We start from the raw sequence: 25,586 nt of genomic DNA on the forward strand, positions 1-25,586 counted from the left end.
TCCTCCCCTTCCTCCCTTTGCAGCTCCAGCCACCAGCTGAGCTGCAGACACGCTCAGGGAAATACCTGGGCATGCTTCAAGTGTCTCTGGGCATGACTGACCAGCAGGGAGGTTGCAGAGCATCCCAGGAAAGGAAGGGACCATTTTACAACCATCTAGGAGGGATATCTCTGAAAGGCCACATCAAGCCAAGCCCTTTGCATTTCTCTCATTGCAGTTTTGCCAGAAAAACCTTTCCAGTGGAAAATCATTGCGTTGATTAATAATATTTTTTTTCTACTGTCCCATTTAAACAATTTAAATGGGCGTCCCTGTCCATGACAGGGAGGTTGAATTAGATGATCTCTAAGGTCCCTTCCAGCCTATGCCATTCTATGAGTCTATGATTCTATGATTTCTGCAATTTCAAGCTTCCAGTGTTTTGCCTTGCTTCGCTTTGCTTCACTTTGCTTCGGAAGCTCTTTTCTGCAATGGAGGACAACGTGGAGGACAGTAGGGACAGGGCTCTGCTGAGTTCAAGGAGACAGGACTGACTCTTGCATTTCTTCTGGAAATAGACACAATTTCATTAGCAACTGCTCCAAATTTTCAGTAAAAAGGGATTACAGTCGGGTTCCCTCCTAATTCACAGAGAAGAAATTGAGATTATTGTCACCTAGGAGGGAAGCAACAGAGGGACTGCAGATCTGGCCCAGTGCGAGGGAAGCCAGGCACATCCTGGGATGAAAGACTCAACCTGCCCCTTTTACTGAGGGGAAAGCTGGACTCCCAGCTGGCCCAGAGCCACAGCAGCAGCTCCAGAGCAGAGGTGGAGGATAAGACTTGGCTCCAACCAGGAGAGTTGCCTCAAAGCAAACAGCTGCATTTTCCCCTCGAGATTCAATTCCTGCAAAGAGATGGGGGTTTCCCATGTTTCTAATAAAGCTGAAACCCATAAAACTTTGTTTTCCCATGATTGATCAATGTGTTTTTCCACTGGAGAAGGATGAAAGCAAGACATGGTGACTGGGGAACATCGTACTTCAAAAAAGTGGGGGAACTTGCAGAGCGAAGTGTTTTGGGGTCAGTTTTCTCTTCCCCCCACTAACCTACAACACAAGGCAGCCGTGCAAAGTCAGCTATAGTCTGTGACGAGTGCATGTGGGCTCTGCTGGGTGCTGGCTACACCACACTGGGTCTTGCTGTGGCTGCAGAGACATGCTGGCGAGCCCCGAGGTTTTGCTCTGCAGCAGTTTCGGGCGTCTCGGTGCGCAGGATCTGACGACGTGCTGGGCACGGGCACAGGTTGGCTGCTGAGCATCGGCCAGAGCCTGGTCCCACAGCACCCATCACCCTTATTGCCTTTCATCTCACTACCATGCCTCCCCGCCCCACAAATGCCACCACATTTTCTTTTCTTTAATTACCAAATTAGCATAATTGTGCTAAGCTCAGAGCAACTGTTCTCGACCTGGATTCAGCTTGCCATTTTCTGCTTCTGTTCCAGGTCTGAAGAAGGCTTTGTTTCTGTGAAACCTCTCCGCGTTTTCCAGCTATACCAGTCGATCAGGTCACAGTTATTACCTCTCCCTCCACACCTTTCTTCCTCTGCCAGGATCGCTGCCGAGTGTGTGAGTTCCCTCTGGGGATAGCGTGCACGGTGAGATCCCAGGACACTGCTTCGGCACGGCTCCCGCTCGGGCAGCGAGCTCGGAGGGGTGAGATTGCAGCTGAAACCTTTTGCCTCGAATGACGGGGCAGGTTGGGCCGTGGCAGCATCCCGGGATCTCACCACACACGATCTCCGATCACTTCCGAGAGCGGAGTCACTTGGGTTGGCCAAGATGGAGACTCATTCCCCAGGGCTGCGCCTGCTGGGATCCCGTCTCGAGATGCACAGGGCAAGGACAAGTGGTCAGCGAGCCCTGGCATTGTGCTAGGCTGCAGCTGCTCCGCTGAATTAAGCTTGGCAAGGAAAAAATGGGTGGAAGAGGCTCTGTGCACTGTGCAACGGCTCTGGCCATGCAGGGGGCGGTCCTTTTCCCAGTTAGTGGGATGCTGATGGGGATGGAGGGTCAGGTGGAAACACAAAGGCTGAGCCTCTGCGCTTGTAAGGGAGTGAACGTGGATTTTCCAGCTAACAGCCACCTCTGATCTAACCCCAATTTTGGAGAGAGTTTTCATATTGAGTCTTAAATTCCCTGTGAAGGAGCTGCTGGGAGTTGTGGCAGCCTGAGTACTAACGACCGTACTAGAAACGAGCCAGTCGCCACCTGCCCTGACCCTCTTTACCCAGGGACAAAAGTCACTGTTTCTGCTCAGTATCCCAGAAACGGCCAAAGAAGGGGATGCAATGCCCAGAGCAACCCAGCGCTGCCGTGGCGGGCGGCGAGGCTCGCTCGGGCTGCGGCCACCGGCCCGCCCGCCACCACCGGCCCACCCGCCGCCGGGCAGCGCCGGGGCGGGGGGGGCCGGGCCGGGGCACGGCTGGTAACCTGGTTACGTTTTTCAATCCGTGTCAAAACCCTCCGGGTGTCGTTGCCCCCTGCCCGCCCCTCTGCCCCGCTCCGCCTGCCTCCCGGTGCCCCCCGCGGAGCCCCGACGGAACAGGGCGCGCACGGAACGGGCTCGGTAAGACAAAGCCCGCGGCGCCGCGCGCCTCCGGCCCGCCCGTCGTGGAGGATGGAGAAAAACAAACTGCTACTTAATTCAAGCTCCTGTGAATTGTTATACAGGATATAGATAAACGTTTGCATTGCTTTCCTTAAATCAAGGATACTTGGAGTTAAACGCTGCTCCAACAGGGAAGAACTACTGAGTATGGGAAAAATAAAAGCATAGACTATCAGAGCAATTCTTTGCCTAACTCCAGGCCTGCCTGGAAGTGGACATCATGCTTCTTGACATTACACTTTGCAGCGGACAAAACAGGGATAAAGGGCTAAGATGCTAAGCTATGACTTAAAAGACACGTTTCCTGGTTTCTAACCTCTCAGCACCTCAATTTCCTTTTTTTTTTTTTCCCACCCGCCCATCTGTCTTTGCATCCCAACAAAGAGAAAGTCAGGTAGGAACACCAGGAGGCCTTCCTGGATGAATAAGGAGCTCCTGGACCAACTCGGACACAAAAAGAAGGCCTATAGGGGGTGGAAGCAAGGACAGGTAGCCTGGGAAGAATACAGAGAAATTGTCCGAGCAACCAGAGATCAGGTTAGGAAAGCCAAAGCCCTGATAGAGTTAAATCTGGCCAGGGACATCAAGGGCAACAAGAAAGGCTTCTATAGATATGTCAGTGATAAAAAGAGATCAAGGGAAGATGTAGGCCCTCTCTGGAAGGAAACGGGGGACCTGACCACTCAGCATATGGAGAAGGCTGAGGTTCTCAAAGACTTCTTTGCCTCAGTCTTCACTGGCAAGAGCTCCAGCGGCACAGCCCAAGTCACGGAAGGCAAAGACAGGGACTGGGAGAATGAAGAACTGCCCACTGTAGGGGAAGATCAGGTTCGAGACCATCTAAAGAACCTGAAGGTGGACAAGTCCATGGGACCTGATGAGGTGCATCTGCGGGTCCTGAGGGAACTGGCAGATGAAGTTGCTAAGCCACTATCCATCATATTTCAGAAGTCGTGGCAATCTGGTGAAGTTCTCAATGACTGGAAAAGGGGAAACAGCCCCCATCTTTAAAAAGGGGAAAAAAGAAGACCCAGGGAACTACAGGCCAGTCAGTCTCACCTCTGTGCCTGGCAAGATCATGGAGCAGATCCTCCTGGCGACTATGCTAAGGCACATAGAAAACAAGGAGGTGATTGGTGACAGCCAACATGGCTTCACTAAGGGCAAATCCTGTCTGACTAATTTGGTGGCCTTCTATGATGAGGTCACAGCATTGATGGATAGGGGAAGAGCAACTGACATCATCTACCTGGACTTATCCAAAGCATTTGATACTGTCCCACACGACATCCTTGTCTCTAAACTGGAACAACATGGTCTTGATGGATGGACCTCTCAGTGGATAAGGAATTGGCTGGATGGTTGCTCTCAAAGAGCTGTGGTCAACGGTTCAATGTCCACGTGGAGGCCAGTGACGAGTGGTGTTCCTCAGGGGTCGGTACTGGGACCAGTGCTATTTAACATCTTTGTTGGAGACATGAACAGTGGGATTGAGTGGTGCAAGTTTGCAGATGACACCAAGTTGTGTGGTGTTGTGGACATGCTGGAGGGAAGGGATGCCATCCAGAGGGACCTTGATAGGCTGGAGAGATGGGCCTGTTAGAACCTAATGAAGTTCAACAAGGCCAAGTGCAAGGTCCTGCACGTGGGTCGGGGCAATCCCAAGCACAAGTACAGGCTGGGCGGAGAATGGATGGAGAGCAGCCCTGAGGAGAAGGACTTGGGAGTGCTGGTGGATGAGAAGCTCAACATGAGCCGGCACCGTGCGCTGGCAGCCCAGAAAGCCAACCGTATCCTGGGCTGTATCAAAAGGAGCGTGGCCAGCAGGTCGAGGGAGGGGATTCTGCCCCTCTGCTCAGCTCTTGTGAGACCCCACCTGGAATACTGTGTTCAGCTCTGGAGTCCCCAACACATGAATGACATGGAGCTGTTGGAGTGGGGCCAGAGGAGGCCACGAAGATGATGGGAGGGCTGGAGCACCTCTGCTATGAAGACAGGATGAGAGAGTTGGGGCTGTTCAGCCTGGAGAAGAGAAGGCTCTGGGGTGATCTTATAGCAGCTTTCCAGTACCTAAAGGGGCTACAGGAAAGCTGGAGAGGGACTTTTTACAAGGGTGTGTAGTGATAGGACAAGGGGCAATGGATTTAAACTGAAAGAGGGCAGATTTAGGTTAGATATAAGAAAGAAATTTTTTACATTGAGGGTGGTGAGGCACTGGCACAGGTTGCCCAGAGAAGTTGTGGATGCCCCATCCCTGGAAGTGTTCCAGGCCAGGTTGAATGAGGCTTTGGGCAACCTGGTGTAGTGGAGGATTTCCCTGCCCATGGCAGGGAGGTTGGAACTAGATGATCTTTGAGGTCTCTTCCAACCCGAACCATTCTATGATTCTATGATTCTATGATCATATCTACTAGTTATTGTAGGATTGCTCTGACTGCAGATTGCTTGATTACCCAAGAAACAGGAGAGCATTTAGTTGTGGTTAGTATTGTACTGCTTAGTCTTAAAGATGGGAAGAAGCTACAGCTAGAGAAGTTTTTAATGATGCATCTTTGAATTTGGTTCTGTTTTGGGACAGTGTACACACTGTGGGTCTACCTGGATCTTCTTCCAGCTTTTTCAACACGGCCCCCTGTGCTACAGAAACTAGCAGGAGGAGCAAGTAAGAGGACTAGAACTTTGTCACATTGCACTGCAAAAAGGAGTTGCCTTCAGGGCTTACAAAAAAGTATAAAGAATAAGTACTCGCAACGTAATTGATGGTGATGTCCTAAAAAGGAAAATAAATTAGGAGTAAAAAAGTTTGTGGATGAATTAAAGTAGGTTAAGCTGTTTAAATGCAGTAACCTGTTCCTTGCGAGAGTCTCAGATTTGGAATTATGTTCTCAGGGCGGTCAGCAGCTCTGAACTGGGACACAGACCTGCCTGTGTCAGTGGTCTGTCTTTTTCGTAACTGTCCTTGAGCAGCTGAGTTCCTGCGCTGCCACCCTGCTTCCTGGCAATTCAGAGGTGAACTAGCTTATCCTATGGATAAGAAGTGAGTTTACATTAGAACCTAAAATTGTAGTCACTGTTAAGTAAATTGTGGATTGTGCAGGTGAGGTTGGATTTGAATTCCTGGATTACTGGCTCTACCACCTAATTATGGATCAAGACTAACAGGAAAGGAGTCTGTTTGCCGGAACCTGCTTTGGATGCAGTTCAGACCCATGAGAATCAGGTCTTTATAAACTTTAAATTGCAGAACTGCTGAACCAGAAAAAGATTAAATTGCTGCCGCTGTGGCCTTAGTCTGTAAATGGAAGTTTATGTGTAGGAAAAGATGTCTTTTTTCCATTACACAGTATCTAAAGTAGCACTCAAGTCCCTCTGCGTACTTTGTTTTGGGGAAATAAAGTGCTTGAATGTGTAGCTGTGATAGGCATCTGAGAAAGCCTTGCTGCTGACTAGTAGTGACCTAGTTTCTAGGAAAAAAAAGTCTTGCTAATGGGGGAAGGACATTGGTGAAAGAGGGCTGCAGGTCATTCATCTCCCATGGCAACCAGGCTACCTCTGGGTACCATCCAAAGGTAAGAAGCTGGCCTCCAAGACAATGGCCAACAAAAGCAGAGGTAGAGCCACTTCTCAGAAAGAAGAGGAAGGGCATGAGAGTATCCAGTGCTGCACACACGGAGGGAGGGAGCGGATTTAGGGAGCGTTCACTTACAAAGAGGAGAAGCAAGGTAGTGCTATTTGTGATCTCTGTTCTGTGAATTCAAGTATCTGCTGTCTGCCCTGGTTATTCTCGTAGCATACACATGCTGCTTACCTCGTCACGTTCAGGTCTTCATGTGATTTCTGTCCTCAGAGATGTGGAGCCTTGGTTGCAATTGCAGAGTTCATTCTAGATTTGCTGTAAGTAGTTGTGGCAGTGAACGGGAGGAAAAATATTGTTGGCTTCCTCAGCATACACATTAAATCTGCGATGCTGAGAAAAAAGTGAGATGCCTTCAAAAGCAAACTGTGGAACACAGGTCAGTCCGTGAGACTGCAAGCTCCAGACAATTACAGCTGCTGTGAGGGAGAGCAGATGCTCTTTACGTAAGTCGGTGACGATATGGTGCCATACGTGTGGCACAGAAAACTGTTCCTTCCTCACGTGCCAGTGTGTTCATCCCAGGTGTGGGAAGCAGAAGGAAGCACACAAGGAGGCGTCCTGCTTCCGTGCAGGTCAGCAGGGATGGCTGAGGCTGCTTCCTCCTAGTGAGGAGAGTTCACCGCTGAGCGCAGCTGCTGTGTTGTATCAGGGTCGGGTTATATGGCAAATCTTGGGTGCTGGTCACCAGCCTGGGCTGCGGCACCAAGGACGCTGTTGCATCTTCCACAGCCAGGAGGAAATGGCCTGCCTCTTGTAGGCAGGGTCTGTACCTTGAATTGACTAGTAATTAGTTCATTATCTCAACTCAATCCAGCTGGGTAATAATGACTAGTTGCCATACTTGGGCAATTCTCTCTTCAGGGAGAGAGCTGCTGGGATATCCTGCCCTTGGGACAGGAAAGAGCAAACGGCTAGTTCCAGACACATCTCCTTGTTTCTTTCTTTTTTTCCATGTCATTAATGAAGAGTAACGTTCTCTGGGCCGGGAGCTCGTACCGTTCTGTTACAAACAGCACTGCCTTCGCACAGGGCAAGGGGCCGAGCGTGCTTAGCTCTTTTGCAGTTTTGGGGGTATGCCCAGCACCCTTGTGGATTGGATCCCTTGCTCCAGAGGATGGCAGCAGGAAGTGCTGCCTCTCTAGGAGAAACAGACAATCACGTTTCACCCGGCTTGTGCTCAGCTATTAACAGGCTTGTGTTTTTGCTGAGTAACAGGGGGGATGGCGGTGGAGGAGGTGGTGGCTGAGGCTTTCCTTGAGAAATGGATGTGCTTTATTCTTTTCGGCGGATCTGATGCTGCCAGGAGTTGCAGTGCCATCTTCTGGCTTTCCTCAAGTAGAGCGGGGCACACTCTGTGCTGTCACCCTCTTGGGAAACAGGTACGGAGGATGCTTTTATTCATGTATTTTCTAAGAAACTAAACATGAAATGAAGCTATTTTTTACAGGAAGACTCTGAGGGGTTTGAGGAGATAAAAGCAGAATTGTTCTCGTGCATTTGAGGCACCGTGGACCTAAACAATGTACAAAGTACAGCAGAAAAAAAATCCACTCAAGTTTCTAGGTTAGGGTACGTTCGAGCTCAGGTGGACAGCTGTGCAAATTGATTCTTTTGGACCTATGGGGGCACAACTGGTAGATTTATTCTGAAACAGAGTAATTTTTTTAACGCACGACTGTATTCTACACAGTTGTCTTTTTGTCTACTCAAACTCAAGAGAGAGAGAGCAGTGCTAAAGCTGCTGGTTTTTCCTCCACTGCCACTCTCTTTTGGCAGTGCATATGCTTCTCGTACTTTACTAAAGTGAAGAACGTGTCACTGCACAACCTTCACTTCAGTATCACAGCAGAATGCTTTGGATTCTTTGGAAGACTTTACATTCCAGCAAGATAACCAGAAAATACCTAGGTGCTTTAAAAAAGGCAGAGTGTAAAGAACAAGGACGTTGTAAAAGAAACTCTCTATATTACAGTGGCACAGGCTGTCCTTGTCCAGGTAGCACAGTGTACTTGTGCTGTCATGCTGTAATACTCTTCTTCTCCCAGAGCTCCAGTAGCAGTTGCCGTTGCCACTATGTCCAGTGCGGAGATGCTGGCTGCTGGAATGAAGGGGAAGGGCTTCGCTGTGTTGCATACTTACATGGATCACCTCTGGTAGGTGTATTGCCAGGCGTTTGGTAAAATGTGTCACAAGTCTCATGTGTTTACTAAAATCAAAATTGATGCCCCAGTAAAATTAATCTGTCAGTTCAACATACTGGTTTGTTTGGGTACAGTTCCCATTCTGAATAGCTGTACAGCCCTCATTTCCTAACCTTAATAGGCTATCAGGGATTTTACACCCTGCTCCTGTTGCTTTTGTTCTCTGCTCTCATAAAGTTCTTCCAGGTAAACTGTATTCTAAACAATAGCTCCAATAAAAAGATGACACTGCTGCCATCCTGTTGTATAACATCTCCTTGGCAACTAACGGCGTGGAGAATGTTTCTGTAGACAGAAGCATATCCTCTCTTCTGCATTTGGGAAGAAGCAGAATTACTTTGACTTTTTGCCTTAACTTTTCTCTCGTTATACTTGGCCTCATCATTAGGAGGCAGGCACACTTACACTCAGTTTGTCGATTCCCTTCCCTTTGAGCACAGAATCTGCAGCTGTGGTCAGTGAAAGGAGACTGCAGCTCCTGCGCTGGTAAGGTTTGGTTCTCACCCCTCTTTTCCAGAACTGTCTTTTATCAGTGACCACTAAAGAATCATTTCGCCTTTCAGATATCTGTACATTTGTGGAGAGTACAGTTGTGGTTTGGTTTTTTTTTAATTTAATTCTAGCGATTCTGTGGAATGGAGCTGCATCCTTTTTTGAATTACAGCAGTTGTCTCTAATTATGAATGTCAAATATGATTAGAATACCTGGAGAGATTTCTTTTTCCCCCAACATGCCAGACTTTACTCAGAGTGAAAAGTGTGTAATACCATCTGAGTTAAGGTGCTTATTTATTTATACCTTTGAAATGTGTGCAAGGCCAAATTCATTAATTGCAGCTAACGCTTCAAAATGCTGTTCTTTCATCATGTCCTTTAACCCACAGACACAGGCCCTCGCTGCAAGGGAATGCATTTGGAGGGACTGACATACTGTGCAACAGACCAGAAAGCTTTTTGCACGACTTTGCTAGGTTTTAGTTCCTCAGTGAAATGGAAGTGGTAAGGTTCAATCCCTTTCACACACAACAAATAATTCTTGTTTCAGCATTAAAGCATTTGCAGTACCTGAAGGATTTTCTTCAGCCTCTGCTGCCCAAGACAGCAAGAGTGAAGACAGAGGACAAGTATACCATGCTCCTGAAATCATTTCGCTTTATGGAGTCTCAGCAAAAATGATCCCACTCTTTCAGGAATCTGGACACAGGTAAGCACTAGAAAAGTACAACAAAACCATTGTTACGTGAAGAGACAGACTAGCAAACCTATGCTGCTGTCGTTTTGTTAGCCCTCCTGAGGAGGGCCCTGCAATGCTCTCGGGAAAGGTGATGGGAGTCAAGAATATATTCATTGCTTCACAAAGGAAAGAAAGATAAGAGGCTGTGACAACTGCATTCAGCAAGTACTCACATCACTTCTCCCACAGCTAAGGAGGTGACAGCTCAAGTGTCAAAACTGATACATTTTACTTGGATTGTCTTAATTTGCCATTGGACAAGGCATGTTCTGCTCACCCACCGTATGGTTTGCCGAAAAGAGGGTGCCCACATAATTGAAAGAACTCACTTGCCTCCTTGTGCCCCAGTCTTGTCTGTTTCGGTGTAGTTTAGGTAGCACTCTGTAAGAGTGCATCTTCAGCTGAGCACTTGTGTACAAGTTATCCACAGTCCCCTGAAATTAGGGGTGCCATTGGGGTCATCCTCCCAAACTAGGCTCCCAGAACCAAGGGGTTTAGAGTCTCTGTAACTACTGCTGTGAGCCTTTTATCTGTTAACAGCAGCTGAGGTGTAACAAGAAATCACTCCCTAGCAGACGTATTTCAGTATTGAGCTGTTGCTACCAAGTGTGGTCAGGGTCGTTGCCATCTTCTGTCTTAGCAACAGAACCCAACATCTGACTACTTAGAGTAGTAAGTTAAAAAGTTTTCTTTCTTTTTAGAAAAGGCAGCATCCTCTCAAGCAGTGAGGTGAGAAACATCATCATTAACTACGTGAAAGCTAATGAGTTGGTTGATGAAACAAACAAAAAGTAAGTAGATACGGAAGTTGTCTTACCCTGCTTCCACAGGAGGTGCTGAAGCTAGAGGAAAAAGGTGAACTTCTTTGCTTCTAATGCGTGTTTTTGTTTTGTAGCCTCGTGAAGGTGGATGCCATTCTGTGCGACTGCCTGTTAGATAAATCGGAACAAGATGAAATCTCAAACCTTAAATGGGATGACCTCTTGAGCAGGTGACTGTCTTCCCACTGTAGTGTTTCAGTATTACACAAATACAATGCATGCAACTCAAAGCCACGTGTTACTGGAGCTACCAAAGTTGTAACTTCCTACTGGTAGTACAACAAAAAAATATCCAAGAGCTTTGCCTCAAGAATCTCTTGTTCTTCACCAATTAACAAGCATCTAACATTAACTGTTGTTGGGGGTTTTTTTGTTTACCTGCTAACCGTTTATCAGGGAAAGCTTCTAAACCAACAGTGCCAGGTTCTGTGTGTAATCTGTCCGTAGGTATTTATAAAGCCATCCTTTGCAATAGCTAGCAGAACATGCCATTGTTAGGCAATGGGAGTCATCCTGCTCTTTAGTGCAGCACAGCTGCGGCATTTACGACATAAACTCACCTTTAAGAGCCAAGAGGCCCGAGTGTCTGACACAAGACCATTGTTTCCATATACTGAAAAGCTTTGCCTAATTGTCCCTCATGTCTTACTTGCCTTCAGCTTCTTCATCACACAATGCTGCTGAGGGGCCTCCAGCAGCTCCCTTTATTTCTGAGGCCACGTTTGCTCATGGGACAGAAACACACTTCACGCTGAAGTTGCTTCACTGGTCTGTGAACAATACAACTGAACAGTAGCGTGACGGCAAAATACAAACTTTTCCTCTACAAGAGCCAGTTTATAGAATTTTACCAGTAACAATCTAAGCCATAACTTTGGCGAGTCAGCAGACTAGCTTTCTTTTTAGTCAGTCCCTTTATTTAAATAATAGCCAGGATGCAAATCTTTGCATGAGATCCTCGTGCATTATCTTCTTAAGACACCGATTCTTCTCACACATACCATCTTGGCTTGTGTGCAGTCTCAGAAACCTGCGAGAGGCTGAGTGGAAAAGCACAGTCAGCATCAGCCGTGCTGCACTGTACAGACTAACTGGATGTATAAACTTTGTCCAGGTGTCTTGAAGGGCTGCAGCCCTTACACCAGGTGACGTTTTTTGGACAAGAACCTGTTGTGAGGAAAGGCAACATTGAGCCGACCGACATACCCATAGCACAGAGATCACCAAACAAGAAGGTAAGAAGAGAACTGAAATTTATGGGGTTTGAGCAGCAGCCCAGATTCTGAGAGCAGCTTTGGCAGCTCATTCTTCTGGGATGGATGGGACGTGACTTGCTAGTACCTAGAGCAGTGACGTTTGCAATAATTATTAAAACCTGTAGGTGACAATTATCAAGAACCTTGAGCTGTAGGGTCTAGACCTATGGCATCCAATCATTATTACCCAGCTGGACTGAGTTGAAGATAGTGAACTAATTAACTAATTAACTCAAGGTACAGACCCTGCCTACAAGAGGCAGGCCATTTCCTCCTGGCTGCAGAAGATACAACAGTGGTGTTGGTGCTACAGCCCAGGCTGGTGAGCAACAACTGGTGACCCCGACATGATACATCCATGAGACCCTGAGAAGCCCTGACTCCCTCACCAGAGCCCAGAGCTGGAGCCGGGAGCCCGAGCGAGAGTCCTTTGGAGAAGAAGGTAAAGCCGCAAGCCCTGATGTGGTATTTGTGGGAGGGAAGTGTGCTGGAGTTGGAATGAATGGACCAGGTCTCTGCTCACCTTAAAGCCTTCTTGAAAAAACCTTTAAAAACAAAAAATTGTAAAACAAAAAGGGGGAATTATGGCATCCAATCATTATTACCCAGCTGGACTGAGTTGAAGATAATGAACTAATTAACTCAAGGTACAGACCCTGCCTACAAGAGGCAGGCCATTTCCTCCTGGCTGCAGAAGATGCAACAGTGTCCTTGGTGCCGCAGCCCAGGCTGGTGAGCAACGTAGACCCACAGTGTGTGGCCAACATTCTGCAACAAAAAGTATAAGCCAGTGCCACCATCACCCCAGTACCGGCAACAAAAGACAGAGTTTGGGTCCAGATCCAAAGCAACCAAATCCATCATCTGGCTAAGATGCTGCTCGGTAAGTCTGTTCTGGAGCTGGGCTGGGACTGGTTACAAGAAGATACAGATTTTAATTCTTGAGCATTTACCTGAAGTGAACTCTTGGTTCTGTTGCAGAAGAATACCAGCTACCTCGGAAATACATTTAAGGCCTTGAGAAGGCTCCGAAGCTTGGCCGGAGGAAGTAGGAGAAAAATCTACTGCAAGAATTACTCCCATCTCATTCTTTATAGAAGTGTTCAGCCAACAAATCGAGGATAATGTACAGGCCCCATTCACTCAAAAATGAGTCCTGGATGTTTGCGAGGTCTAGGATTCACCCAAATAATGATATTGCTCCAGCTGTTCATTTTTCATAAAAATAAAAAGCTGAATAAAACCCCTAGCATTATCACTTTCCATATACTTGTCTAGAATTTCCTAATGGTGCACTGGTTTTCTGGCTACTCTGGCTTTGGGCTAGTTCAGCATTCTGGCTCTGTACCTTTTAGCAAAAGCACAGTATAGAACCCCCGCCGAAGTGTAAGCCGAGGACATTCCAACATGTCCTGGAACAGCGCAGCGTCTTGTGCCATAGACTCTCTCTGTCTGAAGTAAAACCCCTTTGGTTTTAGATTTTATCCTTTTAAACATTTCCAGGTATTGGTATCAGACATTTTGGCAATGAGAATGAACTCTATTAGCTGGATTTTTATGGTTTATATTATTTTAATACATCATAGAATCATGGAACGGTTAGGGTTGGAAGGGACCTCAAATATCATCTACTTCCAACCCCCCTGCCATGGGCAGGGACACCTTCCACTACACCAGGTTGCCCAAAGCCTCATCCAGCCTGGCCTTGAACACTTCCAGGGATGGGGCATCTACAACTTCTCTGGGCAACCTGTTCCAGCACCTCACCACCCTCAGAGGGAAAAATTTTTTTCTGATATCCAATCTAAATCTGCCGTCTTTCAGTTTAAATCCATTGCCCCTTGTCCTGTCACTACACGCCCTTGTAAAAAGCCCCTCTCCAGCTTTCCTGTAGGCCCCCTTTAAGTACTGGAAGGCTGCAAGTAAGTACTGGTAGACCAAGAAGAAAAACCCAGCAGCCCAGATGTGCTGTCAGGGGCCCAGTGGCACAACCGGGCAACAAGGACCGTTTTTTCTCACCCTTGCTGGTTCTGCCTTGGCTTGCCGACTTTGAGATCGCAGCGTGCTCCTTCCTCATCTTGCAGTGCCCTGGAGGGTCCCTGCAAGGGCTACGGGCTGCGTTGAGGGTACTGGGCTGCACAGCCCGTGCCTGGGTCCCAGCATGGGGACACAGGACGTATGGACGTAGTGGTACCTGAAAAGGAAACTGAACTTTCCCAGACTCGTTTTAGAAAGCAGGCATTCTTTATCGCAGCGCTGGGTGCACGGGGGATTTCTCCTCCTAGCATGCACCCAGCGCTGCAATAAAGAATACCTGCTTTCTAAAACTCTAAATGAGTCTGGGAAAGTTCAGTTTCCTTTTCAGGTATCAGATTTGGCGACCCAGATGGGACCCTCTCTGTTCTGCTGCAGGACCCGCTGAGAACAGGACTCCCTTGGGTACCCCCAGGGATTTCCCCAGAGGGACTCCTCGCCTCAATCGGATCACTGCGGGAACAGACAGGGACCATCTTCCATCTTAGAGAAGGTATTCTTTTCGATTCTTTTGGGTTGGGGACCGGTCCATTAGGGCAGCTCTCTGTAAGCCGTACGCAAGTTAGCGTATACCGGGCAGCCAGCGCCTCCAAGGTGCACTTTGGTTATGGGAGCGATTACAGTTGTGGGTTCCAGTCCCACTCGGGGTAGCTCTCCGTAAGCTGAGACTTGCACAGGACAGCGTATACTGGGCAGCCAGTGCCTTACAGGTGTGCTTTGGTTACAGTTGTGGGCTCCAGTCCCACCAAAGGCGCCTTAGAAACACTTAAGTGACTACAGTTGTGGGTTCCGGTCCCACCGGAAACCATCTGGAAGCTGAAATATTAATGATTGAATTCTATGTGTTTGTTTGTGTGATTTTAAGAGTTGTATTAATTGTTTGTATGGTTGGATTTTTTTGTGGTTGTAGTTGTAAAACTTGGTTTTGTCCTGTTTGTGTGTGTGTGACTGAGATGCACTTTTAGTACGGAGCAAGCGCGGAGTCTTGATCCGCGGTTCTGTCCTCCTGCGAGGGAAACAGCCGGAGACAGACAAAGTGATAGAAAATAAGAGTGAACGTGTTATCTTAATGATAATTGGTTATATCTAGGAGGCGTAATTTTAATTGTAGTTGTTTGTTTGGTAACAACAGGATTGGGATAATAATAATCAAGCAAATAATGGGTAACCAAGAGAGCGGGGAAATTTTAAAAAAGAGTCCGTTAGGATGTGTCTTAGCACATTGGAAAGATATTGGGGGTCCCCCGGGAGGAAATGTAAATAAGAAAACTTTAGTTAAATACTGTAACCAGAGGTGGTTGTTATATAAATTGGAAGAGGGGGAAAAATGGCCAAATAATGGAACTTTGAATTATAATACTCTATTGCAATTGATGCTGTTTCTCAGAAGATATTATAAATGGGATGAGGTGGTATATGCTACTATGTTTTTCACTTTAAGAAATCATCCTGAGTGGTAAAAGGAATGTGCTATAAATTTGCAGGCCCCCCCCCCCCCACACCTTGTTTTGGCATTGGTTTAAATGAATACTTAAGACCTGGACTAGAATGATACAGACAAAATGTGAGATGCAATGACTGAAACTGAGCACCAGTTCATTCTGAGAGCAGCCCGAGCTCAGGCGCGGGCTCGAACGGCCGCCGGCCGGGGAGCCGGTCCGTGCGCGCCCGACGGACCGGCGCTGCGATCTGGATGACAACCAGCATTAACTGGATGACAACCAGCATTAACCAGCACACTGCCCGCCTTCCCGTGAGCCGGATAATCCCGAACCAGCCGCAGCGGGAACCGCAACGGAAAACGACGGGACCATCCGTTAAAGTCGGTTCTCCTCCAAAAACGGTACGTGGGAATCACAGCCAGGAGATTCGCTGCCGGGGGCGGGGGGGGGGGGGGAGCCGTGCCGGTTCGCCCCGCAACCGCTGGCAAACGCCACCGAAAAACTTAAAATCGCAGCGTTCGCCGCGAGCGGCTCCGCGGTTTTGCCAGCGGCAGAACGCAACGGCGGGGCGGCGCGGGGGGCGGGGGGCTCTGCGCGGGCCAGCCCCGGCCGCCCCCCCGCCCCGCGGCACCGGGCAGCGCCCGGCGGCCGCCCCAGCCCTCGCCCGCCCGGCCCGGCCCCGCGCCCGCCGCCTCACCCGCGCCGAGCGGCGCCCCCCGCTGCCGGCCCAGCAGCATCGGGGGGGGGGGACGACCCCCATCCCCGCCGGGCCCCGCCCCGCCGCCTGCCCGCGCTCCGCCTGTCCTCACCGTTCGGAGCCCAAACCCAGCCTCCCACGCCCTCCCGCGTTTGCCCCGCCAGCCGCCCGGCCAGCCGGGCCCTGCTGCAGAATCGTAGAATCATAGAATGGTCAGGGCTGGAAGGGACCTTCAAAGGTCATCTGGTCCAACCCCCCTGCAAGGAACAGGGATATCTCCAACTAGATCAGGTTGCTCAGGGCCTCATCCAACCTGGCCTTGAACGTCTCCAGGGATGGAGCATCCACCACCTCTCTGGGCAACCTGTTCCAGTGTTCTACAACTCAGAAGATGCTGCGGGGCCACCTTTTTGTGTCCCTGAAGAAATGTAACATCTTCCTGGGAAGACTGAGCTCTGCTGGAGACCCTGCACTTCTGGATGTTGTTTCCTTCCAGCCCTGGTGCCTGCCTGGGTGCCGGCGCTGTGCTCCGCGTTTATGGCTTTTCCTGTGCTTCGCAAGCCCTGTAGCAGGGACGGGGACGTGCTGCACACACACACCGTGTGTCACGGGGTTGAAATTGTGGATGCTGCAATTCTTCTGGACACCTTGGGGACACAGACCACACATTGCTACAACCACTGAGAACCCATGGGGGCTGAGCCTCAGCATCTCCCACAGTGCAATCAGGCAGAAGACACAATTTGGTGAGAATTCTCCCCAATTCTCCCCTCCAGCCCTGCTCTGGGGGCGAGCTGGCACATTCCCAGCTGCTGGCACTCAAGTAGCTGCAGTTTTGGGGGGCTGTGAGATAGAAAACAATAAGACTAGTGGGGAGGTGTGAGCTGTTCGACCTGAAAGATGGATTCATCTCATGCTCTCTTGAAACACGGCTCAAATTAAACCTTGAAATGGGGCTGCCCCAATTCCAACAGCTCCAGTGCTCGGGATGGGGTGGCCAGTGGGAGAGTTGGTGCCTGTGACACCTTTTCCAAAAGCAGAGGAGAAGGAGGGGTGGGGAGAGTCATCTCCACACTGAGACCCCAGCCGTCGCTGCCTGGGAGGCTGGTGCATCGTTGGAGCCTGGCAAAGGCTGAGGTGCATGGGAGGGGACAGGGGTGGCCGTGCAGGGGGACAGGGGGTCTCAGCAGAGCTGGTGGGGCACCAGGAGCAACCTGGGGGGCTGGAAGAGTTGAGCCCAAAGCAAGTGCGCTGGCACAGGGACATTGCAGGGTGTCAGGAAAGGACCAGGGTATCTTCTCCACGGGGCTGTGGAGCAGCACCTGCCCCCGGCCAGTGCTCCCACAGCAACAAGCCCACGCGGTGCTCTGCCCGGGAGACCGTCCTTTAATACACGTGCAGCAGCGCGGGTACATCTCAAGCTGCACCCACCGGAGGATGGGGGAGTGGGAGGACAAACAGCCATCTCCAGGGGCTCTCTGCAGTGGTGGGAGGGGAGGGGTGGCCAGTGGCCCCTTTGAGACAGCATGGCCCGTGCAGGTGACACCGGGGAGCCACCGTGCCGGGGCTGCGTGGGAGCAGGGCTGATGGCAGTTCTGAAAGAAAGAAGCTCAGATCTCCTTCCCACAGGGTTGTTCACGTGTTTCAGCTCAGCGGTGACTTCAGGGTAAGGTGTAAAGAGCATGGAGGGGCAGCAAGGTAGAGGGAGGCAGGCAGCAGGGGTGGGGAGGCTCTTCTTCCCAGTGCTCCTGTGGGAAAGAAACAGGAGTGGGTCAGAAGAGGAATTTTCAGGCTGCTTTCAGCAGCCCAAAGTTGGTGCGAGCAATGCTCAGGCTGTGCAGGATGAGTGTGGCATGGGCAGCAGACCCTGGAGAGCCAGGGAGGACAAGCTGGGAGAGGAGGATAGCTGCTGGCAGAGGCTGCATGGCGGGGATGTGTAGGACAGGCACCCGTCCCAAGTTTGGGGTGGGAGATGGGGCGTGTGATGCCTTTTTCCATGGGAGCGGTTTCTGCATTTGCCCAGCCACAGATCAGGGATGCTGCACGGAGCACAGGGCATCGCCGGGAAGGAGGACCTGTCCCCTACCTCTCACTGGCCCGTGGGGGACTTGGCAGCGTCAAACATCTTCTTTCTCCCCTCCATCCCGGACATGGCCTCCACGTTCTTGCGCCAGTCGCCCACTTCCACGGGGCGCTCCTGCCGGGACGGACAGGGACGGGGGTTGCAATGGCCGTGTGACAGAGTGGTCAGTAGCCCCACGCTGTCCCACCCCATTGCACGGAGCCCTCGGCCCCGGCACGCAAGCAGCACGGGGAAGGCAGCTGCCTTGCTGCAAACGCCCTCTCCCTTGGAGCCAGCTCTGCCGCATGTCCCTACACGTGGAGCTGACCAGGAAGATGGCAAACAGTGGTCTGATCTCCGCAGGGAGGTCTGGATTCATGTGCATACCCCCCAAAAGCCTGGCTAAATTGCATTAATGCACTAGAAGGCACAAAAATCCCAGAAAAATTCTTTAGGAGGAAGAAATGAGCACACGGACTTACTCCGGATTTACACCAGCACACATGCAAGCAAAAAAACTTCCTGCATGGACCTGCCAGCCCACATAAAACCCATCTCCAAGCTTTGGAGGGGACTGGGGTTGCTGGTGTGACAGCAAGAGCCTGGCAGCCGCTTCCAGATGAGAAAGGGGAGATGAGGGCAGCTCTGGGAGCATGCCCAAGTGTCTGCTCTGCCAACCCACAAGCATTCATAGGTTACAAGCCATGCCCCAAAATCATCTCACGACATCTAAAATAAACCCAGATGTGTTCACCACCTGGCGTTGAGGACTGTAAATACAGTTTTCTATTCAAAGGACTGAAAACATTCGATACTAGCAACAGGAGGGGAAAAAGAAAGAAAAATTATTGAAAATTGAGATTCTCATCCAATCCGCTGAGCTGGGACCAAAGGGTAAAACTCCTCTGGGGAGAGGCTCTAGGAACGTGGCACAACTCTTGCCGTTGGGGTGCCTGCACGCCCCGGGCAGGTTTGGGCATCGCTCTCCATCTCTGGTATTGAGACTTTCCCCTCTGGCATCTCTGCAAAGCCGGTGTGAACTGGGCCATTTATCTCAGGTCAAGCGTGCTTGCTGGGCTCGCTCTGTCTTATCTAATCTGGGTCTGGGAGTTTCCTGGGTGTTTTCTGGGCATGACTGTACCGGATAACAGCTCTCCTGGTTCCCTAGAGAACCAAAGACCAAACTCTCTGCCAGTGCAGCTCAGCAGACATGCCAAGAAGGCCCCAGGTGAAAGACCCCTACATGCTCTGGGAGGGAAGAGCATCATGGATCAGCCCTGAATCTCATACGTTATCATCCACCAGTTACCCGGCCCAGTCAAACTGCTCCCACGTGGTCCTACAACTTCCCACAATGGTCAGTGCCTCACAAGGACTGCCCCATGCTGTTTCTGAGGCTTGCAAGGGATGAGCACAACCCACACAGGCTTCACAGGGGACCATGAAGAATGGCAAGGGCATCCCTAGGATCTCTCCATCTCAGGCCTTTAGAAGAGTCACCCACCTTCTCCGTGTCCTCCTTCTTGACAGACTTCAGGTTGGCTCTCAGATCCATGGACACCTTGTGCTTGGAGCCCAGCAGGGCCCTCAGCATGGCATCGGCGGAGACGCGGACTCGCCGCAGCGGGGGTCGCTTGAACTTTCCTCGGAGATCAAGCACTTTGATTTTCAGATCTTTAATCTGCAGGTTGAGGAAAGGAGGAGGAGGGGGAGGTCATCGCATGGCTGCCTTGCACAGAAAGCTTCTGCGTGAAGCAGAAGTCTTTGCCGACACCGAGCCCCAGAGGGATTTACGCCTCTCCTGCAGCCATGAGGACCGCCTTCCCCAAGGGACTGTCCACCTGAGCAGAGAGCTATTGTCATTGCCTTGCCCCAGCCTGCTCGTGTGGCAGCCGTACCATGAGAAGGAGCTCTCAGACCCTCAAGGGGTGATCAGAAGAGCAAGGATGTTGCCTGTGGACCCAGTGGACAGCTTGAGCTCCCTGAAGCAGGGATGAAGCTTGTGCTGAACGATGCCTTGTAGTGCAAATACCAACCCTTAGATAGGCCTGGTGAATGTTCCACAACCAAACTCAGCCCAGTCCATGACAGATCACCATTGAGGCCCAAGCTGCCATCTGGGAGGGAGTCAATATCAAAGCAAACAGCCCATTCTGCATCCTACCTCCCGAGTATTATGGTTGCACTTCGCTTCAATGTCATATCTCTCTTCATCCACAATTTCAACCTTCTCATGCAGCTCCCTGCACAGGTCCTGGGGGCCAAGAAAAACAGAAGAGCAGTGAGTGGCACCCCTCGTGCTCCCAAGGAGCTCACTCCACCTTCAGACCTGAGAAATACCTGGAGCTGGCTCAAGGAAAGCCCACTGGTGTGCAGTGGTGTGATGCGCTCAGACAGGTATCTTTCCTTCTCTGACTGCTTGTCCACGATCTCCTGATCCCATTCCTCCTTTGCTTTTGCCAGCATCAAACTCTACGAGCACAAGTATATGGCAGCAGTGTGAACAGACAGGCTCCTCTCTTCCGCCCCGAGCCTCCTCGCACAACATCTGTGGGATGGGACAGCCCTGTCTGCCTCCCCGCTGTAGCTGTCCTCCCAAAATCCCTGTGCTGCTGCAACACACATCAAAAAATCCCTACGCCTTTCGTGTGGTGACCCTGAAGGCAAGGGAGCCGCAGGGATGGAGATACCATGGGGCTGTGGTGGTGGTGGTCCCAATGGATGCTGACATCAGCACTTTCTATGCATCAGTTTGCTCTGCTGTGGCAGTAAACAATTTTCCCAAGCCACAGCCCAGGGACCTCCCAAGCTTGTGCTGCAGAGCTGCTGGTGCCCAAACATGAGATGTGTGGCTTTAGAGCAGAAGGCGTTGGAGTCTCTCCCCACCTTAGCACAGCGGAGGTGAGGGGAGGTTTGTTTGGTGCACAGACCACAAAGCCCACATGAGTGAGGATTTTTGAGAAGACAAGAGGTGGGAACGGGAGCTGCTGCCCAAGGCCCATACTTCTGCCGTTCCTCATCGCTGTCCCACCGACCACGCGTTTCAACCCCGGCTCCTTTTCCCCAGCAAGACAAACCCCAGGGAGTTTCCAACCCTCAGGACTCACCTTCAACAAGAGTTTGCGTGAGGCTGTGATCTTGGATTTTCTCTAGGGGAAAGGGAGAAAAAAAAGTCTCCTTTGAAAACAAACTCAAAGCAAATGCAGAGCAACGTTGAGATGGCTCCTGAAAGGAAAGGCACTTACCTCCCTCCTGGCAGGTGTGCGTTCGAAAAGGAGCAATAAGGGACAAGAGGAGAGAACAAGGCATCAGTGAATAAGAGTTGAAAAGAGGTGATGGTCAAGAAAAACATCCCATGTGAGTGCGGTTGGTTCCCTTATTTCTTTATCCAACAGTTGCCACCTGCAAGCGAGCCAGTGAGATGGCGGTGCCCTCTGGGAACGCGGTGGGTGCTCAGGGCCACTGCTCAGAAAGCGAAAATGCCACTTGAACACGGCACGCGAGCTGTCGCAGTGGCCGCAGTGCCAGCCCCGGCTCGGTCCCTGCGGTTCGGGCCACAACACCCTCATCCACACGTTCCCCAGGCAGGTGGAGACTGGCAGGCAGGATGCTTGGACCCTGGCCTAGGGCATATCCATGTTGGTGCTCAATGAAAGCCTTGCAGGGAGGTTTCTTGCTTCTGTTCATGCTGAGGAATATGCTATTTTGTATGATGTGCTACAAAGAGCCTCATGGCAAAGGGAGAGGTGCAGCCCACCTCGCATCCCTGTTTTGGGATCTAGGAAAGCTCCAAGGTTTGAGTTGGGACATTGAAATAGCTAATAATTTTTATTTAAAGACAGTTTTTGTAAGGGGAGTGGCACAGAGGTCTCAAGCATGGGCTGGTCTCTCAGCTGAATCCCCACAAAACCAGACAAGCTCAGCCAGAACCGGCAGCCCAACAGCCAGGCAAGGATTTAGCAAAATCCTAGGAAAACTCATGCTACTTACGGCTCTGGCATTGTGGCGTCGTGCTGTTCACCTAAAAAAAAAAAAAAAAAACAACCAGCAGACAAACAAACAAACAAAAAAACTGAAACAAAGTAATAAATCCCAAATTCACCCAAACCAGGAAAGCGGCGGCGGCAGCAGGATGCTCCCGAGGTCTGGTGCTGCCCCGTGCTGTCGACAGAAGGAAGCGACTCTGCAGCTTCGCCATCCCGCTGTGGAATGCCAGGACAAACCACATCTCCAAGGAAAACTTAACTGGGACAAGCTCCAACCTGCCTCCAGCCGGCCCTGCAGGACTCGGTCTCCTGCTCCTCAGGGGTTTTCCCAAGCACCGAGCTGATCCCCCGCCGGCTGCGCCGCCCACCCCAGCTCGGGGCTGAGGGCTGGAGGCGAGAGTGGCTGGAAAGCTCCGGAGAAACGGGGCGCCTCGGGGCCCCCCCGCACCACATCGGCTCCCGGAGTCCCGTCCCACAGCTCCTCATGGGCAGCTGCGAGGATAGCGGAGCCAAAACTCATCTCAGGAGCGACGGAGCGAGGGACAGCGAGTCACGGCCAAGCGGCGAGCGGATTTCATGGGCACCCACGTCCCTGGTGAAATACTCACCGTTTCGTATTTTGAATTTGCTCAGTAATCCTGTGCCCTGGCAGCTGCTTCAAAACGCGCTGCCTCGCCAGCCTCCCTGGCACTGCCCTGACGCTTCCCTCTCTTGCCAAGCAGCCGGGGCACCGCATAAGTCCGAGTAACAGAAAAATGTGTGGGAAAACATCAATCAATTTTTTTTTTTTTTCTCCTTCCAACCAGGAGTAACAAACTGAAGCCACATTTCAGAAACAAACAGCATTTTCCGGCAGTGGATTTAGTCCTTTTCCGTAGAACTGAAATGACAAAGCTGGGATTTTTTTTTTGCCATGATCTCTTTGCATTCCCCTAAATTTGAGAACTGTTTTCAACCCCAAAGATTCCTGCTGGGGGAAAGGAAAAGGAATAATTCTGGTCCCAAACAGCTGCTCCCAGGCATGTGTGGAGCCCATGTCGAACAAATCTCAGTGTGTCTTTGGGAGCAGCTCAGCTCCCAGTTCCATCCGCTTGTCCCTGTCCCCTTCCCGTGCTCCCCGCTGCGTGGCCTGAAGAATGGAGTTTGTGGGGGAACTGGCATGAACATCCAGCAGGAATCATCTCCCCCACAGCCTGCCCTATCCCTGGATTAACAAGAAAAAATATCCCAGGAATGGGAATTTTTTTCTCCCAAATCCGCATCATTCAGATGCAGCCAGAGCCGCCAGTTTCACGCCTTTTTGGAGGTTTTCAGTGATACAACAAACATTCCAGAGGACATGCAGGGAAGGCAACTCCTCTTGCCTGACACTGGTGCATTGAGCGGGTCGGGTCCCAGCTGCTCCCCCATGATTTATTTGGGAGGAGGCAGAATAGCCTTTGGCTTTCTGGAGGCGAGCAAGGGCTGGGCAAAGCCTCTCGGCGTCTCCTGCCTTTCCCGCCGGAACAAAGCCCGGCGTCTCTAGAAAGTGAGACCCACACCGCACCTCGGGCTGATGACCTCTACCAAGGTCAATCAATTTTTAGGGCTAGATATTTCTAAATTGTCTTCCTGGAGGACAGCTGAGATTCAGCTCTGCCAGTGAGATGTCCCCAGCAATCTCATGCACGGACTTTTGGGCTCCAGCTGGATCTGGAGCATCCAGAAGGAACTTTGCTCTCTGACGGGAATGAGAGGATCTGGGCAAGCTAATTCTGCACTGCCTCCAGCGTGAAAAAGCTTAAAAAGCTTATTAAACTGTTGGATCGTGGAAATCCTTAGAAGAAATGAGTCCGTAAATCCAAACACGGTCAATCCCAGGGGGACAGAGACATACCAGGAACGCACGCCCAGCTGACGCGATGCCACGCACACTCTGCTCGCACCCTCCAACCTCACCTCCCTGGTCACACGAGTGACTGTGAGCGGCCAGGCTAGGAAACACGGGCAAACGTTCCCCAAAAACCATCCCGTTCACCAATTTCTGGAAAAATCGAGCAGATCTCAGCTCCAGAACCCAGCCGGGTATTTCAGCCGTACTTCCCCCGCTGCGGTCTCACCGATCCTCTCTCCAAGAGCAGAGAAAACATCCCAGCAACCTCAGAGCGGGGTAGAAATTCAGATGAAAATTCACGTGCCGGGGGCACCTCTCTGCCACGTCGCCGCGTGCAAGTGCCGCCAGCCTCACGCTCCCGCCTGTGTCGCCCACCACCAGCACACCCCGGGGGTCGCGGGCGGGGGCAGTGCCTTACCTCGGGGCTGTGCAGGAGGGCGGTGATGCCCGGCCGCCGGAGAGCCGCACTCTGCCGGGGGGCCGGCGGCGCAGGGCGCATATTAAACCGCAGCCGGGCTGCAAGTGGTCAGTAAAAATAGCACAAATCCCCTCCTGTGCGCGCACGTTCGCCGCGAGCCCCGCTGCCCCGTGACGTGCCCCGCACACCTGCGGCACCGCTTGGGACGCGGGGTGGCACGCGCCCATCGCCCCGGCGTGGTAGCGCTCCCGGTTTTATATTGCGCTCGTGACCCCCATTCCCAGGCTGTTTGCGTGGGAATCGCCCTGGCTCGGCGGGCGCCGAGTGTGAGCACACGGATGTGCCTGGTCGGGCTGACCGCGGTGCCACGGCAATGCCCGTGCAGACAGGGTGTATTCTTCATGGCACGTCTGCCTTGCTCCTCTCCGATGGAAACCTGCAGCAGAGATGCTGGAAAAGCCCTGAGTCTGCAAGGAGGTGGAAACCATGAGCTGAAACACAGCAGTGCTTTTTCTTTGCAGAAAAACTCCTGAATTATTTTCTTTCTTTTTTTTTTTTTCCTCTTTTATTTCTTGTCCTTTTTTGGTTTATTTCAGAAGGTCTCTGAAGGGGAGGTGGAGGGCGTGAGCTGCCTGGAGAGCTGATGTGGTGCTGACCCCCACGCACAACGGTGCACACACACTGCAACGCCGCAAGCACAGAGCGATGTCCCCACGGCCAACGGGTCTCCCTGGACCCACCAGAGCTGCCAGAGCAGGAGGGGAAAACCACCCCCGGGCCAGGACAGGGCCCATTGCCGAGGGGTGACGGGGTAAAACAGTCAAAGCGAGGTTACAGCATCAGGCCAGATGATCAGTTGGCACCAAGGGTGGGGCAGTCCCCTCTTTGGGGAGCGGGACCATCCAGACTCACCCAGCGCAGCACGTTGGGATGCTCGAGCAACTTTCAGGCTCTCACAAGCCCTGATGCTTTCTGCATGAAATTCCTGAAAAGCAGCAAAAAAGCTGCTGTCTCACCCCCCTGCCCCTACAAAGCCCCCTACCCAGCGTCCCCACGGAGGGAGGCTTCTCGCAGCAGAGGACCGCAGGGGCAGGCATCACCTGTTCCCTGGGATATTTTTGGAGGCAAGTTTAGGAGCAAACAATTCCCAGCGTGCAATCCAGCAGGGACAATGCCCAGTATTTTAATCCCGAGGCTATTATGTTCGCAGAGGGACACGCAGCTGTGTGGTGGGGAGTGAAAACAGCCCCCCCCGTCCTGCACAGCAGAGGAT

The 25,586-nt window shown here is 51.3% G+C and overlaps 2 protein-coding genes across 2 annotated transcripts; one reads left to right on the forward strand and one right to left on the reverse strand.

The window, feature by feature from the left end:
- Window positions 1–9,442: 9,442 nt before the first annotated feature.
- Window positions 9,443–11,956, forward strand: LOC147526843 (eukaryotic translation initiation factor 2D-like). Its single transcript, XM_086627137.1, has 5 exons — window positions 9,443–9,694; window positions 10,426–10,515; window positions 10,620–10,715; window positions 11,660–11,780; window positions 11,927–11,956. Exons 1-5 carry the CDS (start codon window positions 9,663–9,665, stop codon window positions 11,954–11,956), a joined length of 369 nt encoding a protein of 122 aa, XP_086483263.1. The 5' UTR covers window positions 9,443–9,662.
- Window positions 11,957–18,063: 6,107 nt separating this feature from the next.
- On the reverse strand, window positions 18,064–21,194 carry TNNI1 (troponin I1, slow skeletal type). The gene is made up of 5 exons (XM_009981696.2): window positions 21,144–21,194; window positions 20,377–20,508; window positions 20,201–20,290; window positions 19,541–19,717; window positions 18,064–18,171 (listed from the first exon to the last, which is right to left on the reverse strand). The coding sequence occupies exons 2-5, from the start codon at window positions 20,500–20,502 to the stop codon at window positions 18,064–18,066; spliced, it is 501 nt and encodes a 166-aa protein (XP_009979998.2). The 5' UTR covers window positions 20,503–20,508; window positions 21,144–21,194.
- Between the last annotated feature and the right edge of the window lie 4,392 nt (window positions 21,195–25,586).

This window comes from Tauraco erythrolophus, chromosome 27, assembly GCF_009769465.1.
Source record: "Tauraco erythrolophus isolate bTauEry1 chromosome 27, bTauEry1.pri, whole genome shotgun sequence".
NCBI classification, from domain to species: domain Eukaryota; kingdom Metazoa; phylum Chordata; class Aves; order Musophagiformes; family Musophagidae; genus Tauraco; species Tauraco erythrolophus.

Coding starts and splice junctions, on each gene's coding strand:
- TNNI1 (XM_009981696.2), bottom strand. CDS start 20,502: ATGCTGGCAAAAGCAAAGGAGGAATGGGATCAGGAGATCGTGGACAAG. Junction 19,718..20,200: donor GCAACCATAATACTCGGGAG/GTAGGATGCAGA, acceptor CTCAACCTGCAG/ATTAAAGATCTGAAAATCAA. Junction 18,172..19,540: donor AGAAGGAGGACACGGAGAAG/GTGGGTGACTCT, acceptor CCGTCCCGGCAG/GAGCGCCCCGTGGAAGTGGG.
- LOC147526843 (XM_086627137.1), top strand. CDS start 9,663: ATGATCCCACTCTTTCAGGAATCTGGACACAG. Junction 10,516..10,619: donor GTTGATGAAACAAACAAAAA/GTAAGTAGATAC, acceptor TTTGTTTTGTAG/CCTCGTGAAGGTGGATGCCA. Junction 10,716..11,659: donor TGGGATGACCTCTTGAGCAG/GTGACTGTCTTC, acceptor AACTTTGTCCAG/GTGTCTTGAAGGGCTGCAGC.